Source organism: Limanda limanda, chromosome 7 (assembly GCF_963576545.1).
Source record: "Limanda limanda chromosome 7, fLimLim1.1, whole genome shotgun sequence".
In the NCBI taxonomy this organism is placed as follows: Eukaryota; Metazoa; Chordata; class Actinopteri; order Pleuronectiformes; family Pleuronectidae; genus Limanda; species Limanda limanda.
Window position 1 is genome coordinate 10,292,320 of NC_083642.1, and position 13,879 is coordinate 10,306,198.

The window sequence follows — 13,879 nt, forward strand, 5'->3', positions numbered from 1 at the left end:
ATGATACGTATAATAAATGCCTAATTCTTCTCTGGCCGGACCTTGTTCCAAACAGGGGGATGACTTCGAAAGTGGATTTATACCTTCAGGAAAAGTTTAAGTTACAAACATAACCAACAAATAACCAAATATTATACACATTCAGTTATTGTGATGTAACTCACCACTGGATATGGATTCAAACATAAACAGCAAAGTGTTGTTGGAGGTCTTGGACCTATCAGTCAAGTGCAAAGGGGAAATTGACTTGTATTGGGAACTGTTTGCATCTGATGTGTGTGTGTGTGGGGGGGCATGACTGCACTATGACAAAGCACCACTGGTGTACAGTGGGTCTGTTTCTCTGAAATGACTCAACCAGGAGGAGCTTTCCCCACATGGACCTGATCTGATCGGTAAAGCACTTCATGGCCACCAGCTCCCTGAGCATCACACTGAATCAGAGGAAAGGCCTGTTCACCATGCAGCCACAGTCCAGCTCCCTATAGAGGGAGAGGGGGAATAATGCAGGTTGTGTTTGTGAAGGATGCAGAGAGAGGAGGAGGAGGAGGTGGAGGAGGAGGAGGAGGAGGAGGAGGAGGAGGAGGAGGAGGAGGAGGCATATATTTGCAAATGTTTGACACATCAGTGTTGACAAAACGAGTCATGTGACGAGCATGAAGATGGCGCATCTTTCGGTGTGTTGCAGCTCTCTCCGTGTCTTCTTGCAGCGGCAGCTCGACACTTCACATCGCGGAGCAGCACCGCGACCTATTACCTACTAATTACCCGCGGATCGAGCCGCGGCCAAATAGCGTGGATCAGCTGGAGCTGCGCGCAACCGGCTGAGGAGGAGGAGGAGGTGGAGGAGGAGGAGGAGGAGGTGGAGGAAGAAGGACAAAAAAGCTTGTAAAGAGGGAAAAGCGAAGAAATGAAATGAAATAAGCTCCGAGGAAGAAGAGATAATATCGGATAGCTCCAATAGCACCTCTTGTCTTTTTTTTTTTTGGAGGAGGAGGGGAGGGGGGGGGGGAGCAGGAACCCGCTCACCGTGTGCGTGCATGCGTGCGTGCGTAATTGTGCGCGTTGCATGAGGTGGACACAGAGACTGCATCAGACTGGAGACACACGCCGGGACATAACACAGAGGAGACATCGAGGCTTCTTCACTCTCTGTCCTTTTCCTCCCTCTCTCACACACACTCCTCAGGACACAGAGACATGTAGTGTGTGTGTGTGTGTGTTCAGCCTGGATCGCCTCCAGCCTCCAGCCCTCCTGTGTTTTTTCTCTCCAGCAGCAGCATCAGCACCATATCGACATAATGTGGCTCGATCTACCGGAGGGGAAATAACCAAATATGTGGATACCTACAGAGGAGGAGAAGATCGGAGTTGGTGAGTCAGTCTCTCTCTTCCTCTGGGGCCATTATTGTTCATGTGCGACGTTCGCTTTCTATTTATAATTGACTTTAATCGTTCGGATGGCAGCTCGTGCGTGAGGAAGCCGCTCCATCCTCTTCATCGACATCTCCTCATCGGATTTTCCTCCCCCCCTTTGTTATTATGGCCATCACACCCCAATGGCAAACACTTATAATGGCTGATATAAGCGGGCCAGTGGATGTATGGGAAGGGGGGGGGGGGATTGCGTGGGATGCTGATGGGCTCCAGCCTCCAGCCTCCAGCCCACCACCCTCGGAGACCCCATCCACACGGGCGCAGGCGGTGCTTCACCTCGGCTTCGTGCTGCTAGTTGTGTGGTTTTTAAAAAGAGAATGCGTCAGTGTAGCATTGGAGCCCTTTTTCTCCTCTCATATGTGGAGGGGCGGCGAGTGGGAGAGAAAAGGAGGTGGTGGTGGGGTGGTGGGGAGGGTGGAGGGCATAAAAATGCCGTTCGTGTTCAAAACCACGAGGGGGCGTCGTGACTGCGTACCTCCAACAGGTGTAGGCTGGAGTGAAACAGTACCTGTGGACCAGAGAGCTGCTGCAATGACTGGGCCGCACCGTGCACGCCCCCCTGACTGTGTGCACTTTGACCTTTGATGAGAAGGGAAACGTGCACACAGATCAACTGTTCCAGATCTAAATATATATTTGAATTTTATTGGGGGGGGGGGGGGGGCACTGCATAGAGCCCAATCACAAGGGAGATGTGTCATATATGATTTTAATCTGACTGCTGAGATCCACTGGAGAAATAAAAAAAAAGTCTATAGCGTAGGATTCTACTAGAAGGTTTTCATCTGGGGAATGAGTCATGTCTAGATACAGCTTGTTAGTTGCAGGGTATACTCGTGCTGGCGTGCACACGACACCACGCACACACACACACACACCTATACCTACACACATGCCCACAGCCTCACTTTGTTTGGAGGCCTCACATGTGTCATGATCGCATTTAGCAGTGAGTGTGCGTGCGGTAGTGTGCGTGTGCATGTGGTTGTGTGTGCGTGTGTGTGTGCGTGTGTGTGGTTGTGTGTGTGTGTGATGAAGCAACAGTTCGGCGCAGCCTCCGCATCAGTCGGTGTGAAGTGACCTGGCGCTGTCCGCGGTGCTGAAACGCAGGAGCCGCTCTCTGTGAACCTACACACAGAACACACTGTACCTTGTAAAAGTCCCCCCCTTCCCCAGCCCCCATAAATACAAAAAATAATTAGTGTGGTCGTCCCTTTTGTTGAATATGTCCCCAGCATCATTGTGGATGAAGCCCACGCTGCTGTTCTGCCAAGTTTAATCCCCGCATGTCTGTTATCATCGCTTCTCCTGCCTCAGTTGTGATTCCAGTTGCACCATTTTGCACATTTATCATTCTTCTTGTCATTGCCCGTAAATTGTCTCTCACCAGTGTTACCATAACACCGATGGGAAACAGAGCTGTGGTCTGTCATCAGCCAGCCGGGCCCTTCCTTTCTGTTTTCTCTTTCCCTTTCCCCCTCCTGGGTTATCTTAATGAGCTCCGTCTAAACAGGAAACAGTTGGAGACCACCTCATGAAACGTTAATGCCTTTCTTAGAATCGCTGCCTATTCATTATTTTGTTCTTTGTTGTGTTTATGCAGGAAATAATGACAATATTAGTTTGTAAATCACTTGTAGAGTGGCAGCAAAGGCCGGCATCGCATGTCCTGTTGTTCTAATGATTATTTTGTTAACTAATAATTACGTACCCAGATGCTGAGAGTCATTATGCCATGAAGTATAAGCAAATATATCGCAGATATTTGGAAGTTCGATTGATAAATGACTAATAGATTATCAAATATATAATAAATGATAAGTTTCATTTATATAGTACATGTCAAAACACAGTCACAAGGTGCTTTACAAATTAGACATGGAAAATGTAATGCAATCAATCAGAAGCAGTCTAAAAACAAACAATAAGAAACAGTTTAAATGCAAATTGATTAAATGCAATTGTTCGAGCACAGATATGACACATATTTATTATATATTCATATATATTCATGATCATCATCGCAGTTTTCAGTAAATATTTTGGTTCTATCAGTTCGACGTGTATTTTTACTCATTTGCAAATGAGTCACTCATGGATTTCTCTCATTCAAGCAGCAGCACTCACAGTATTTCTTTACACTGTAATTGGGCCGAGCTGTGACTATAAGTCAGTACCTGCCCACATGAGACAGAGTGAAATGAATCAGATGGCTCGTGGCCTCATAGCTCACACACAAACTCCTGTATGAAATAGTCGTGCTGACGAGGCCACCATCATCTGAAAGGGACCAAATACTGTACGTTCATAGCAGAACAAAGGATGGAACTAATGTTCAGCTGAGAGCAGGATTAGAGAGATTAATTTGGCCTAAAGTAGCTTTTCCCTGTAAATTTGGACACACGATTTTAACCCCTCATGAAATCTCCAAATGGAAGTTGCATTGTTTCATTTTGGTGATCACCTCTTAGACTCATGGGCACCGAATCACTTATCTGTAGACTCTGTGGCTTAACTGACAAAACCAAAAAGTGCTTCACGATAAGTTCATCATCTCAGAGCACTGCAGTCGGGCATGCCTGGGCTCCTGTGACACTGATTTGAGATCAGATATGGTGGAATGCCCCCCCCCCCCGTGTGGCAGAATTCCTGAGGTTAGCAGGACTTCCGTGCAGTAATGTGTCCCAGTAAGTGAGTGTGCATTCAAGTCGTGCTAAACGCCATGACTCAGAGGGTGAATCCCAAAGAATTTTTAACGTTTGCTAGATCTGGGACAGGACTGTATTCAAGCCGGGGAAGTAGGACCTCCACGGTCTCTGTGCTCATAATGCATTATTGAAGAGGTTTCAGGAAGCCTTCAGTCAGCAGTTCAGCTTCAGCTGAACCAGTTTTGATTGAGACTGGAAGTAAAAGGACAAAAGAAAAGACAAGGAAATTAAGTTCATTCATTGCTGCAGTTCAGACGAGCACAGTGTCCTTTTAAACAAAATGTTCCCACAGCGGTGCAATTAGCACCCTGTGTTTTTGAAGAAAGACAAACAGCAGAACATTTAGAATCTATAACCGTGTTTACTGTTGTAGTGGCAGGTATTTGATGACCTCTGTCCCTTCTCTGCAGCATGTTCCTCCCCTGTGGGTCATTGTACATTTACTCCCTGTATGTGCAATGCTTGTTCTGTTTTAATCTTCACTATATTACATATAGAAGTAAACATTTGGCAAGAGGTGACAGCATGTCAGTGTATACACTGAGTTATTAGCTTCACTTGCTCTATTGTATAAAAGAAGAAAATCGATTTTTATTAGAGAAAAAAAACAAATCTCCCTCGAAACAGGAACGGGTCAAAGTTCAGACACAAAAAAGAACCTTAAAGGTCGCTCAGAATTCAGAGTGAGATGATCTTTTCCGGCCTGAATATGTTGGACTGAAGTTAAAACTGGAGCAGATGCATAATAAATGTGACTTGAACATATTCAAACCTCTTAACATTATTACAGGTTTGCTGATGTGATACAAGACAAACCTTTCAACATGGACATGATCTTGGTTGTGTTACATCTTTTTCTTCCAACAACATGCAGAGCTCTGAATCACCTCACACACCTGTAATCTTCACATTACCACAGAAACCCATTGTACACGCCTACACTGCAGGATTTAATCAACAATGGAACCTGGTAGTTGTTCCTTGGCTTTTATTGAAGAAATAAAATAAAACACATGTGACATGTCTGTCACATGTCATTTTTATTCTGGTTTTATCTGGCATGTTTTCCTACGCGCAAATGGGGGGGGGGGGGGGCAGGCTGACTAAATAATTTAAACTTGTTTTGCTCAATTGACTGAGTCTATTAAACAGCGATGTTTGATACTCACACTGTGATTTCTCCCCCTTTGATTCTCAGTAATATATAAGACCAGTGTGACATCACAGATAAGGTCAAATTAACGGCTTATTTATTGTAACTTTATGGAAGAAATAACCCAAGATTATTATTTGTCCTGTGTTCTCACTTCATGCAACGCAGGGAAAATGGATTCTTAAAAGACCGTTTTCAGGCTTTTTGGTAAATATCAGAAGAACTGGACAGGGAGAGGAAAATGTCTAGCTCTATATTTGCTTCTTGATAACACATCATGGACATCCTATTATAATGAGTTTGTTTTTAAGGAAATCTAAAGCATTTAAAGTCATCTTGTTTTACTTTACATTGCCTCTTGCTTCAACATTTTTGTAGCTTTTCGAGGGATGACTATATGACTTACGTTAAAGCTCTGACTCATCAAATCTTTGATTATTGATTGATTAGAAAGCGTTGTACCTGGGTGAATATCAGTTTGCAGCTCACAAGTTTTCAGTATATGACTGCATATGAGGGTTTGAGTTATCACCAATGGGAAAGTGAGGAACAGTGTGGAACAGTGTGGAGCAGTGGGAGTCTCCTCCTACGCTCAAACCCTGTAATTCAAAGAAAGAGAGGCAAACATTCCTCCCAGTACCTGGTTACACAATAATGACCGTGCAGACTTCCACTGAATGGAGGGACAGTCTGGATCGGATCAGCCGCTGAGTAGAAACGTTTGCTTTTACCAGCGCTTCTCTCGCTGCCCGTCCTGTAAGTCCTTCCAACATCCTACGTTCAGCATGTTGAAGTCCAAAGGTGAATTTCCTCGGTTTTGTTTTTGAGGATATGCTAATGCTCTGCAGATTTTAGGCCCAATGAAATAGTGTTTGCACAGTCTGAAGGTTTTTTGTGAGGGAGGACTATGAAAACATGAGCCTGTGTGATGCGCCCATCCCTCGGGAACATGACAATCTCATCTTGTTCTGACGTGGCCTCCACTGAAGAGTTTTCAAACGGTGTGAGTGCGGGGTTTTTGCTATTCAAATGAAATGGAGGTCATTGTAGAATAGGTCTCTCGAATAGGAAATACTTAGCCCTGGCAGGAAGAAGTCCCCGAGGCCGACTGCAAAAGGTGACAAGCCAGCTCTTTAAGACTATCCTTCTCTGTCCCTCTAATATGTACTGAAATATGCTTGACTTGAACTCTAGTGCCGCGCAGCATCCATAAGCTTGCCATTTTAAAAACGCCTAGATCCCTGCAGCAGTTACAGTGAAGAAAAGCCCTCCAGTTTGTAGATGATCTGTTGCCATAGTTACCCGAGCACAGGAACTGAGCACTCGTTACCCTCATACAGGCAACGGAGCCGAGCCCAAGCCCCTCCTCCTCTTCCTCCCCCTCACTGGGTCCCCTGGCTAGTTCATTAGCATAATGATTCACACCAAACCCTCCTTGAAGGGCCACCATTTGTATGTTTTTTAGAATAGTCAGTGGAGCCCTGTCATTATTAGATAAATCTGTCCTTACTGAGGATTGCACACTGTATATTACGCAGCAAACTGCAGTGCTGCATTGATTAGAAAGGAGGTTCCAGGGGATGCAGCATTTCATCCTACCTGAGTGTGATGACGATAAAGACCTTGAATCTTGAATCTTGATATCCTGCTGCGAAGGGCTTTACTGTGGCATCTATCCCCGATCATGTTCCTAGTCAGGGTGAGAGTCACATGTTTTTCTGTGTCAAAGATTGCATGATGCTGCAAAAGCAGGTGGCAAAGAAGGTCTACGCTAATGACGGCCTATGACAAGGCAGCGTTAAGCCACACTACTTAGCAGCCCGTGTGGGCTTTACTTTGGGAGACAGTTCAATTAACTTAACGCAAAAATCAGGCCGCTTAAGAATTAATTGCCTATTAAAATGACTTCCCACTTCAGGGTGGGAGCTTGTTTACAGTTCACTAAGCAGTGGTTCCCGCATGATACTGTGTTTAGATGTTTGTATTAAACAGCTTATTAAAAAAAGCTGCAAAAACAGCCCTGGTTCAAACCCCAAAACACGTTGAGGAGACACAACAGGGTGGATTCTGCACCTCGTTTGATCACAGGTCACATGTTGCAAACAGAGATGGTTATCTGTGATGTCAGGACTTATAACTACAATGAGGTCAAGTATGTCTTCATCGCGGCTGTCTCTTTATCTGTTTCCCTCTTTCCTTCTTCTCCGCACAGTGATCTGCAACTTCCGGTCCTCAATATGTCAGGCCCTGGTCCTGGAGATTGGGGAGACTGTCCAGATTCTGGAGAAGAGCGAAGGTAATGACAGTCACATCTCTTATGGCAATGCACACATGTCATATGGATCGGTTTTTGTGATAGCTTGTAAATAATCACACATCTTTACTGCAGGTTATCAGGGAGATATCAGGTCGTTAAAGTGAACACTAGTTGGAAAACACAGGTTTTTTCAGAACATAAGAAAAGTCTTTATTCTTCAGTTAAAGCATACACATGATGGTTATTTTTAGGTTTATTCTAGCCCTGTTAGCATCAGAAAATAAATTAGACAACTTTTAAGGCAAATTGGTATATAAAGGATTTCGTAGGCGTCTTTCTCAGTCAATTTGTTCCTAGACTTGAGCGGGCTTAGAAAAATATGCTATGCTGCGTTCCGTGACAACTCAGAGCTCGGCCCTCGGTATGACGTCACACCCGAATTACGCATTACGTGTATTAAAACATCTACATATAGTCATTGGACAGTGCTATTTGTACGACACATGCTAATAAACAGTAAAAACTAGAGCTTCACTGCTGTTGAGATGTGGAGAGGTTCCTCCTACCTTCCAAATCGAAATTCCGATTTGAGGGGGCGTTCCAGTTGCAGCTTCCGACTCGTTGGTCAGAAATTCCGAGCACAAAGGTTTAATGGAACGTGCCAATAGACCTTAACATTAAGAAGTGAAAATTTAACTCTGTATTTTACAGGAATGTAATTAACTATTAATTCCCTAATTAACTAAGAACTACATAATATAGTGCTAATCAAAACGGGAGGCAAACATCCTTGAATCCTTTTGTTTAAGCTTAGTGATGTAATAGGTAAACATGAATAAATACACATATTTTGTTGTATATTGTGATAAAACCATATTAGAACAGCAGGGAATAAATTGTAGCGTTTGTTTAAAGTTGATTTGTACACCATAGAACCAAGTGCCAGTACAGGGTGTAATGTCCCATACTGGAATGTGTTTCATAGCAGGTTTACTGATGTGTATTCTGATCTTCCTTTAGGTTGGTACAGAGGCTTTTCCACCAAGAAGCCTTCCATCAAGGTAATTATAATATCATATATATAGTGTACACAGATACTGGGTTTACACTGTGTTCATTTATATAGGTTACATTGAGGTTTCTGTATTCTGACTCTATTTCTTTGTATTTGAAGCACAAGGGACACAGAGACAAACCATTTATTCTGATTGCTAAAATAATATTTGGCCACCCATAGTTTAACATAAGCTTCTTCGTCTAATGCAGTGAAAGCAGCACATCTGTAAATGGAAATCTGAATCTCAAGCTTTTATCAAACACCACAGCATTTTTATGAATGATAATATGATGTGAGAGACGAGCATCCCAGAAATAACTCTGTCTCGACAACAAAGAGCTTAATGACCGATTAACTTATTGAGCAGAGCTTTGAACAGACAGAAATAGAAATCTCCTGACCTGTATTTCCAGAGGTGCTTTAACAAAGGCACCGTTTTAACCATGATATTCTGACTTCCTAGTAGAGACGGCACTAAATATAATGCCATCCCCAACAGTGAAAAAAATAGTAATAATTTGTACATCGCAACCTTGGTATGAGGGCCACATCATTTAAAAAAAATTGCAATATGAAACTGTGCAGATGTGCAGTATTACTAGTATCGTGGGTGGCTGTGGCTCAGGAGGTAGAGCGGGTGATCCACTAACCAAAAGAGCGGTGGTTTGATCCGCGGCTCCTCCAGTCTGCATGCAAGTGTCTTTGGGAAAGATACTGAGCCCTAAATTGCTCCTGATGGCTGTGTTGGCAGTGTGATGGAAAAAGCGCTGCATTTAATGTGTGTGTGAATGGCTGAATGTGACCTGTAAAGCGCTCTGAGTGGTCATTTAGACCAGAAAAGAGCCACATAAATTCAGTCCATTTATCATTTACTACTGCCCTGTTTTCCCTCCTGTGCAGAGTTTGAGATCAAATTTTGTTTTCTTTTCTGCCAGCAGATGGTGCTATTAGTAATTTGAAAACCATTCACTTTACCAAAACAAGGTTTTTATGGCAGTTTAGATGTAATTTGTAACATTAAATACTTGCCTGCTGCAGGACATATACAAAAATCATTAGGATGTAATGTTTTTGATAAGCGCATAGAGAAGTATTTATTTTCTTAAATCTATATTGATGGACGGATGGATAGATAGATAGATAGATAGATAGATAGATAGATAGATAGATAGATAGATAGATAGATAGATAGATAGATAGATAGATAGATAGATAGATAGATAGATAGATAGATAGATAGATAGATAGATAGATAGATAGATAGATAGATAGATAGATAGATAGATAGATAGATACTTTATTGATCCCAAGGGGAATTTATGCCTCCAGTATCACACACAACAGTCAAACACAAGAGTATAAGAATAATAAAAGGTTCACTGCACTGAGATGAAAGTCTCGCCACCAGAACTAATACAAAGCTGTCCCTGTAAAGAAGCTTGTGCTCATGGAGATATTGACAATACAAATCTTTTAATTATTAGGGTGATTGATAGACTCAAGTAAGAGAGGCAGAGGATCGAAGTCAAATATAAATACAGATTTAAAGATAAATAACTGAAGCTACACAAAGTTGTGCGTTAGACTAACATAGCCTGAAAAATGATGGTACAGTTGAAATGTATTTTAAAAAAAGTTAAAACAGTACAAGAGTAGAGACTAGAAATATAAAAATATAAAATCCAATAAAGATATACACGGGCAGTAAATGTATCAGGTCTCAGCACAGAATTTGTTCATCCAGTATCACTGTGATAGATCCTCTGCATCATGCCCAGTCAGAGGAGAACCTACAGTAGGTGCAGAACTCTGAACAACACAACAGCATCACTCCTGACAAGAGATCAATAACCTGCACTGCAGTAAATGGTTATTAAATCTGACTGACAAATCTTTTCCTCCCACATTTTTCAGTATGGAATGTATATGATAGGCGTCATCAATTAGAACCTGTGGCAGAGCAGGCTGCAGAGTCACGGTACAAAGAGAGAGGGCGGAGATGTCATATCCGTCCATCCGCGGCACAAACAGTGGTGTAGCAAAAAATACCAGATATATTATTAGAAGCATGAGAGCAGCAGGTAATTTCTGCTCTTCTATATGTGGACTCTGCTTTAAACTGAAATGTCAGGAGCTGAAGTGTTATGTGATGCTGCAGAAAGGTTTTGAAGAAAGCAGAAATCTGTCCAGTCCTGGTAAATGTAGGTGTTAGTGGCTACACGCTGTCCTTCTCTACTCTCATCTGCTATTTACAGTTCTCACTAACACCCCTCCATTTTGTTATGTTCTCTGCTGCCCACAGCCATTCGCCCCCATACTCTCTCTGTGCTGGGAGAATTAGCTGTGTTCACCGTGGCCAATTCCTTACATCTGGCAGATTAGAATTAGAAAGATGAACTGCAAGGTTGGCAGTTGGCATCGCCCGGTCTCTCGTGCCCTTCCCGGGCTAAGCCGAGCCACAATAGGGCTCCTGCACGTCCCTGTGTGTGGGCTCAAAATCCCTTTTCCCCCCTTCATATGGATGAGAAAGTTAAGCAGACATCCTGCATTTCCTTTAACGTATAACAAAAAACAATTTAGTTAATAACACAAACATAACCATGCACTTCTGTTGCGGGAGAATTAAAGACCCCATGCTGTCACACTTGCTAACATCTCGGCTCCTTCTTCTGTCCACAGGGGATTTTCCCAGTCAGCTACGTCCACTTGAAGAAATCCACAGTGACCAACAGAGGGTGAGTTGCACGACAACGTGTTTCTGTTTAGTTGAGCTTTTGCAGTATCAGAATCAAGAGCACACTGCTGATCCAGCTTTTGTTATTTTTCATTCATTCAAACATAAACAGAAAAAAGTATATTTACAAACAGTGATGAGGAAAAAAAAAAACACATATTCGAGAAGGAGTGAAAAAAGTAACTTTTATTTTTGACAAAGACGTTTACGGCCTGAATTGCCTGAATGGGTTAAAAGCTTGGGATGGACAACTTGAATGGTGCATTTCAAATAAACACATTAAGCTACACTCAAAAGGGGGCATCACTCAGCATACACTATATAGTTCAAGTGGAGTATATTTGCTTTTATGACATTATCAATAAAAGGACCACAAATGTATCTTATGAGTACCTAATCTCCTCCGTCACCATATCATCCAGCCACTTCTTAAAACAGAAAACTTAGATTTGCATTCACTTGGTGATTAAAACGTAAAGAAAGTTTAATTATACAAACATCGATTGACCTGCAGGGTCTCACCTCTGACCCCACATGTTTCCTCTTGATACTGATTCAAATAAATCCTGTGTGGGTACGAGTACCGATGAGATTCCAGTGATCTCTAGAATGACTGTGACACAGAACTTTATATTAACAAAGATATTGTATGTAAATGTAAAGGCAGAACAAAGGCCAGAATAAAGACGGAGACAGAGACAGACAGCAGAGCTCTTTATCAGCCTAAACTCATTGAAGCTAAATCTGCAGGCTGGGATCTGTGGTTCGGTGCGGACGGGGAGTCTGCTGTTGTATCACCACACTCCAGTTGATTCACCACATAGCAGGAGCACTCTTGTTTGCACTCAAACAATTAAAAGTGCAGACTTGGAAATTGACATTATTATACTCCCTCGCACTGGGAGTTGCACTTTGTGAAATTTGCTTTGCTGTCTCACGGAGTTAATGAGGTGACACACCTACTGCATCTCTGTAGTTCTCCCAGAGCTTCCTCGCCACAGACAATCACCCCGACTCACTGTGTAATTGAGATGTTTCACTGATACAGTTTCGGCTTTCACTCTTTGCAGCGTAGGACAGAGCTTAGTGAGCAAAGTGCAAAGTCTCACAAGAGATCTAACCTTTGGTCTAATGTTTCTCTATGAAAGTGGTCACACAGGCAGGAAGTGTGTGGTGGTTTGTACCGGAGAGCTCCACCCCCCGTTTCTAAGTGCAGCCAGAGAGAATATCATAACTTTCCCTCTTTTTAAGATATTGAATTCTTCTGAAGTTGTTCTGAAGAAGTGACTGCATTCATGTTGTTTTATATGCTTGCTTCAAATTTGTACATATGTTATTACATTACTTTGATTGAGCAAAAGTACTCATCACTAGAATGGGACTCACATCACATACCTCTGCCAAAAGTCCCCTTAACAAAACACATGTAAATTCACTAGATTTGGGATTTTTATTTCACATTGCACACATTTATGAACACCAACACCCTAAATATGCCAACATTTTCATTGAAATCCTAATCATAAATTATTATCTGAGAAAACAGTCTTATCTCATGATGTTAAAGAAAGGGGGAAAAACTAATTCCTGGATCTGCCTGCCCCCTTGATTCCTGATCTGCACCAAACTGTAATTTTGTTATTTTTCCTGACCCAAACTCCATCCTCCCACTAAGTTTCATGGAAATTGGTTCAAAAATCAGCACAAAAGACAACATCTCAATAGCACATCATATCTGTGGCCATATTGTAGTATGGCCACAGAGGGCGCTGTTGTGAGGATTGCACTGTTATTGCTAATAATATCAACCAACAATACTTAGATACGTCATATTTTAGTCTCCAGGCACAATACTGTCAGTCTTTTTTAAGCGGTTCCAAGAGGCACAACTAGAATACAAATTCCTGTCATTGTCTATTTCCCCAACTGAATTTCTGAAAATTCCCAATGTGCATGTTTGGAAAATCATAATGTAGATTCTACACTGACATCTGTATGTGTGCGTGTGTCCTTGTGCGTGCTCATATTCATGCATGTCTTTTCTTCCACTGCAGGTTGTGTGAGACGGTGGTGCCCCTCGAGGACCCCATCATCACAGAGACCACCTCCACACTGCAGGAATGGGGGGTCCTGTGGAAGCAACTCTACGTGGTCAGTAGCACTTACATCCGAACAAGACACTAAGCTGAAATAAATGTGAGAGTGGATTAGACATTAGCAAGATTTCCAAGGGAGTTGGAAGAAAAACAGCTTTTTGCGAGAAGAAATTGCATCCATCATTGTTTCATTTGTATCCTCCTGAGGGGGTTTGATGGACTGAGCTTTCTAGAGTATGTTTTTCTTCTCCGCGCTCAGGAGTGGTGAATAGCCTGGGATTTAACCCAATCATGCATTGACACTTCCTTTAGATTTTTCCCCATAGCACGTCACTCCGAATCTCACCCTGCATTTTCATATACGATCTACGTGGGCACAGAAACGGTGGCCGGGTACGGATAATGGCCCGCAGACCTGTCATATGCGATTTCATGCT

The 13,879-nt window shown here is 42.6% G+C and overlaps 1 protein-coding gene across 1 annotated transcript in view; it reads left to right on the forward strand.

Annotated features, from left to right (window-relative positions):
* Positions 1–1,337: 1,337 nt before the first annotated feature.
* LOC133005428 (dedicator of cytokinesis protein 3-like) overlaps positions 1,338–13,879 on the forward strand; it is a 43,575-nt gene continuing 31,033 nt past the window's right edge. The window contains exons 1-5 of the mRNA XM_061075098.1: positions 1,338–1,374; positions 7,511–7,594; positions 8,576–8,616; positions 11,292–11,347; positions 13,401–13,497. Coding sequence (XP_060931081.1) covers positions 1,338–1,374; positions 7,511–7,594; positions 8,576–8,616; positions 11,292–11,347; positions 13,401–13,497 — 315 coding nt within the window. The remainder of the gene's footprint in view (positions 1,375–7,510; positions 7,595–8,575; positions 8,617–11,291; positions 11,348–13,400; positions 13,498–13,879) is intronic.